Below are 6,126 nucleotides of genomic sequence, written 5' to 3'. Positions count from 1 at the left end.
GCCTTATCACAGTGCCTGAGCCAAAGAGGGAACTGGAGAGTGAGCACTTTCCAACCACTTCATCTGAACAACAGACAGATTGGCAGGAAAGGCCTGTCAGTCCTTCACCTCTGTCACCCAGGGACCCCATCCATGCAAATAACCCGGGTAAGTGCAGCCTGGGAGCTGCAAACATGAACACTGGGACCTGAGGGAGTGCATGGGGAAGGTTTTCTTACCTCCTTGAAGGATTAAAACTAAGTAGAACATCCCAAGTTAAAACTCTGTTCTTAAGAAAAATATCATGGACTATTGGTAAGAGTTTATTTCTGAATGATACTTGTGAGATCTACACAAAACTCATCTCCTAGTGTCTTAAAGGCAGAGCTGGCAGGGCAAAAGACCTTGGATTTCAGCCTGAGTGTGCATGAGACAGCTGAGGTTTCTCATGTTACATTGAATGCAGGGAAACAGCTGGAAAGTCAGAAAGTTCACAGTGCCACAACGGTGGTGGTGGAGAACTCAGCAAGACTGATAATACTTTGCATTTGAATAGCTCAGCAGTGCCCAGAGCATTGCCCAGTGTGAGAGTCAGATTTACAACAAATAATTCTGATGCTTACTGAGTGAGCTGCTCCTGTTCAGTGCCCAGAGCAGCTTCTCTCCCGTGCTGCCTTCCCTGAGGTTTGGGAGGGGGTCTACCACTTCACTGTTGCACCAGTCACTAAGGTTTGGTGTACAGAGAATTGCTCTGTCTCTGAAAAATAGTAAAACCTCCTGTGTGAAGAGAAGGGAAAAAATTCTGACCATTCCCATTTGAACTGCAAAAGCATGAGCCAGCAAACTCCCATTCACATCTTCTCCTAGGGCAGCAATAACCAAATCAATGCAGCTGAAGATCATACCAGGGACACCCTCCTGTGTTTGGATGAGCTCCCCTGGACCTGTGCAACTCCCTGTGCAAACACTTCAGCCATGACAGGGAGGGGAATGAGAGACTCCTGCAGGGCACATCCTCTGCTTGATTTCCCTGATGAAGCTGGGTCATGAAGGATGAACCAGTGTCACACCTGCAACTTTAACAGATTTCCTTAGCCTGCCAGCCCATGCTGTTACCAGGTCATTGCTCATCCAGACCATATGGACAGTTCTCATCCTGCATCCCACCACCTTTGCTCCAGGCTGGTGTCTTGGGTCCTGCCTGTATCTGGGGGTTTTACTGAGATGCAAGCCCTGATCCTGTTCTGGAGGGATGTGCTCATCCTTGGCTGCCTGGATGCAGTGCTGTCCCCAGCTCTCCATGGGATACAAGGCTAGAAACCTTCAGCAGTAGGTCAGGAGATCTCTGCTGTCACCTGGTGACTCAAAGGCTTTCTGCTCCCAAAGCACATATCTAAACCAGGGCTGAAGTCCTGCCTTGTATGCACCTACTTCTCTCTGCAGAGAGGGAGCCCAGTATCTGTAGGCATCTAAAGTTACATGAGCTGAGTCACAGCCCTGTGGTTTCTGCACCACTCTCAGGCTGAGTTTCTCACAGCTAATTCTGCTCCAGCCCCTAATCTACAGTTCTCCAGGTTATGAACAACCTCTAAGCCATTTAATTCCTCTGTGCATCAAGGACTCCTCAGCAAGCTCCAACAGCCACATTCAGCATCCACCAAAACAATTCTGACTTTCAAGGCTTCCTCATGAAGAGCAAGGGGTTTAAAAACCCATCTCCATTGATTCTGCCTTCCTCTTGGATAATTTTAAAGCCACGGGACTTTATCTTACATCCCAGGCTCATCTATATTAGGAGCTTTGGTGGGATTTTTAGCAGTGGTCAAGTTCACTGGTTTTTTTTCTCTTTATAAATTAGCAGTTATCTCTTGTCTCAGTTGAGGAAGAGGAAATTGGAGATGACAGAGCACTCTTGTTTCTGAAAGGGCCCCCTCCTGAGAGTGTGGACATAGTGACACACTGCTGTGTGTCAGTCAGACATCCTTGCCTCAGCTCCATATTTAGATCCAGCCTGGAGCAGCTTCAAGATCTGCAGGTAAGAGCAAGGTAGAATTTCTGCACATGCACAGCAATATACTGGAGTGACATCATGAAAAATCCTACAAAAAACCCATCAAGCATCAAAGCAAGGTCTCTGCATTGGGATCCACCAATCCATTTTTCACCTTAGAATATTTGTGCAAATTTGAGTAGGACAACAAAAAATGGAACTCAGGTGAGCTAGACTTGCAGTCTTGTTTGTTAACCAACTTTATCTTACCTCCTTGAAGGTTTAAAACCAAGTAGAGCATCCCAAGTTAAAACTCTGTTCTTAGGAAAAATATCAAGGACTATTGGTAAGAGTTTATTTCTGAATGATACTTGTGAGATCTGCACAAAAATCATTTCCTAGTGTCTTAAAGGCAGAGCTGGCAGGGCAAAAGACCTTGGATTTCAGCCTGAGTGTGCATGAGACAGCTGAGGTTTCTCATGTTACATTGAATGCAGGGAAACAGCTGGAAAGTCAGAGAGCTGTGTCCCTGTGCCTGCTGCACGGTGCCACAACGGTGGTGGTGGAGAACTCAGCAAGACTGATAATACTTTGCATTTGAATAGCTCACAGTGCCTAAAATTTTCAAAAGGGCACAACAGGCAGCAGAATTTAGTCCCCCAGACTGCAAGTTCTCACAGCATCATTATTAATTTTGCAGAAGATACAACACAAATTTTGCAGTCATCAGGTACAGTAATTTCTGCTTTGGGGGTACCACCTCCTCATCCTTTTTTCCTCAACCCCAAAGTGCCCAGCAATCTTAGCTCAGACGGGAATGTGACTCAAGCCTTCAACTGAAGAGCTGTCACCTGCAAACCCTGAAGGCTGGATGTGGCCGTGGTTTTATCACTGGCCACCAGCTGCCTCTACAGCTCTTGCCTCCTCCCCAATGATTCAGCAAATCTTCTTCAAGGAGAAAAACAAGCACACAAATGAACAAATCACAATGTCAGATTACAAGATGAGAGGGGAAAAGCTGTGGCTTGAAGGAGGGAGATAAAAGTTGGTGAAGTTAGACAAGCCAAGGATGAAAATGCCCAATAAAGACAAGTTTTTTTTGAAGGGGAGAAATAATAAAAATGTGGGGAAAAAAGTTTGGATACTTAATGCTGTGAAACATTGCTAAGAGTAAGAAAACAATGTGAAAGGAAATGAAGCGTATTCTACCCTCTGCCATCTGGACATTGCACAGGGCTGATAGGGATTTTTACTGGTATACATGAGAACTGAACAGTCCAATCTGGTTTACACTGGAACAGTGTAAAGCTATTTTCAGAAGGAGTTTCTGCTCTCTGTAACCAAGACTTCCACTAATCTGGAAGCTCCTTGCCAGGCACTTTGAATGTCACTGTTCCAGGAAAAAAGGATGCAAGTTATTAGCAGAGGGCAGTTGGAAGTAATGTTTTAACTCCTGACAGCTTTAGCTACTGCATTGTATTTTTCTATCATAGCCCTTTTCCATAAAGGTTTTGTTTCCTGCTTGAGGCAAAAGACAGGATCAGTGTAACAGTTCTGTAGAATAAAAAGTAAAAAAGAACCTCCAGCCAGACCTCAGCTAGGAGATGCAATATTTCCTCTAATGGCATTCCACACCACTCAGAGCCCAGACTTCTAAGAACACCGTGAGATTTTAGGGAAAATAAGTGTTTGGAATTTATGGAGAGCTCATGCCACATTTGGGGAATCTCTCAGCCCAGCGAGTCCTCCAGTATCTGTGAGAGAAATGCAGCCTTCCCCTGGATTAAATACAACACAAAAAGTGAGCACAAAAAGAAGGGAGCTCAGGAACCATGGACACATATGGGATAGATAAACTGTCCCAGAGGGAAGAGAGTTTTGGGGTGCACACACTGCTGCTCTTTCCTAGGAAATACAAAAGAAGGAACCAGAGGCTTTCCCTTCGAGCTCACCTGGGATATTATTCCTGTGTAAGTCATGTAAAGAGTGCTGGGGTGTCTCCTTTTACAGCATTTCCCTGTGCTGTGCTGCCATCTGCTTTCACAGCTCTAGGAGTCTCCCCTCAGGTCTGACAATACTCAGCTGAGCTCTAAAATTCCATGTCAGCCCACCTGAAGAGAGGAGAACTTTCCACCAAGTTCAAATGTTTAAACTGTGGCTACAGAGAAGATGGAGATTCCCTTTAGGAGGAGTCACATGGGAAAAATGAGGGGTAATGGGTACAAAGTTACTCCTGGGGAGATTACAGTTGGATGCTAGAGGACAATTTTTCACAGTGAGAGCAGTCAGCCATTGAAATAACCTCCCCAGAGAAGTGGTGGATTCCCCAACATTGGACACTTCTCAGATCAGCTGGACAGGGTACTGGGCTGTCTTATCTAAACAGGGATTCTGCCAAGGGAGGTTGGATCAAGTGATTCTTGAGATCCCTTCCAAATTTGTATTCTTTGTTTCCATCAAAACGTGCTACTGCTGCACCCTACAGGCTGGAAACAGTTCTTTTATATTAGTCACAATGTCTAAGCCAGGTTTATGGTCTTGTGGGGGGAGTGGCTCCTGGGTGTTTGGGGCTGGTTCTGTTTCTACCCCATCCCAGAGCTCTCACTGAAGGAACACACCCATTTCCCACCTTGCTGGGATGAGCAGAAGGAAGAGCAGCAGCTGTAACACAGACACACAGACATGCCACCAACCCTGACTCAAAGACCCCACAGCGTAGGGGGACACAGGGCTCAGCTGTGCCAGAGATGTCCCACATGCTGGATCCCCACGGGAAAGGGAGAGCTTGGGAACAGGGGAAAATGGGCTGGAGACCTTCACCTGCTGAAGCTGCTGCCTTGTTCTGCTTTATCCCTTTAGGTCTGGCACAACAGAGGAGGCACAGGGAGAAACTGCCTGGCAGTGGCCACTCCAGCAAAAATCCACTTGAGGTGAGGGGACCTGGGGATGTGGTGAAGAGCACTGCCCTTCCCAGCACACCCCACTCATCCTGGGATGCAGCAAACCTGGCTTTCTGCCAGGAATTGATGCCATGTGTTCCTGTGCTCTCCTGGTCCTGAGTGGCTTTGCCAGATGAACAATCTGGGAGAACTCCCACAAGAAACATCTTTCACTTTCTCACTGTTGGCCTTCACTGGCACTTTTTAAAGGAAAAAAGTATCTTAAGGACATTTTCCTTTTGCATTGTCCCTTGATGCAGAGGTTGGACCAAAGTTAAATTGGTGACTTGTCTGAGTCCCTTCTTTTCTGAGATCTGGAGCACAAACTTTATTTTCACATGTTCCAGTGACAGCCCCAAGTCTGTGTACGCCACAGACAGAGTGCAAACCTGATCCCTTCCCTGTTTCTTATAGAGGGATATAACAATTACTGGTTAAGGGGTGAGAACCTGATTGGCCTCACCAGGACCTGTCACCCACACAATGTCATCTTTGTGATGAAGAAATGTCAACTAAACCACTGGATGCTGCTGTCCAGACCAGGCAGAAAGTGTGCACCAATGATGTGAATAAATGGATGTCTACATTTTCATAATAACCTGCTAATGAGTCCACTAGGAAGCTCAACAAGCTCCCAAGGGAGAAGCAAGCATCCAAATGAGCTGGTAATACACCAGAGAGAAGGAATAACAGACAAATTGCATTCCCTCTGATCTCTCTGAGTGCAAGAACTAAAGTCTGATCAGGATGGCCATGAGGAAAATAGAAAAGATAACTGAGGAGATTTGGCCTCCATCCCACACAAGCAGCACCTGCAGGGCTCTCACACAGCCATGCCCATCAGCCATGGACTGGCCTCAGGCTACTGAAGGACAAGGGTGTGGAGGCTGCCCTGCTTCAGCTCCGAGCCAAGCCTGGCCCGTGACATTGGCACACACCTGCACTCCTGGCTATATAAACACAGCTCTCCAGCTGGGACTGTCCCCTCAGGGCTGCCCTAGCCATGGCTCGCTGGCACATCCTGGCCTTGGCCCTGTGCTCCTACCTCGGGGTAGCCTGGGCTGCGACCGTAAGTACAAAGGCTGGGTTTGCACCCTGAGGCTGAAGGCTTTCTCCTTCTGCCACTTGTCTTTGGGACTGTGGGGGAATTGCTGCTGCCTGTCTGCTCCAAAGGGCACCTGCAGCTCCAGTGGCACCTGTGGTCTTTCCACAAGGGAC

General features: G+C 47.1%; 1 protein-coding gene and 1 long non-coding RNA gene across 2 annotated transcripts in view; both read left to right on the top strand.

Annotated features, from left to right (window-relative positions):
• Nucleotides 1-260: 260 nt before the first annotated feature.
• On the top strand, nt 261-5,139 carry LOC117245225. The gene is made up of 2 exons (XR_004499675.1): nt 261-2,014; nt 4,829-5,139. It is a non-coding gene; the product is annotated as an uncharacterized LOC117245225 (long non-coding RNA).
• A 772-nt stretch (nt 5,140-5,911) lies between these two features.
• The window catches only part of CEL (carboxyl ester lipase), a 2,734-nt gene continuing 2,519 nt past the window's right edge, over nt 5,912-6,126 (top strand). Inside the window, exon 1 of the mRNA XM_033518539.1 lies at nt 5,912-5,977. Coding sequence (XP_033374430.1) covers nt 5,912-5,977 — 66 coding nt within the window. The remainder of the gene's footprint in view (nt 5,978-6,126) is intronic.

This window comes from Parus major, chromosome 17 (genome assembly GCF_001522545.3).
Source record: "Parus major isolate Abel chromosome 17, Parus_major1.1, whole genome shotgun sequence".
In the NCBI taxonomy this organism is placed as follows: Eukaryota; Metazoa; Chordata; class Aves; order Passeriformes; family Paridae; genus Parus; species Parus major.
This window is presented reverse-complemented; position numbering and strand designations above follow the sequence as displayed.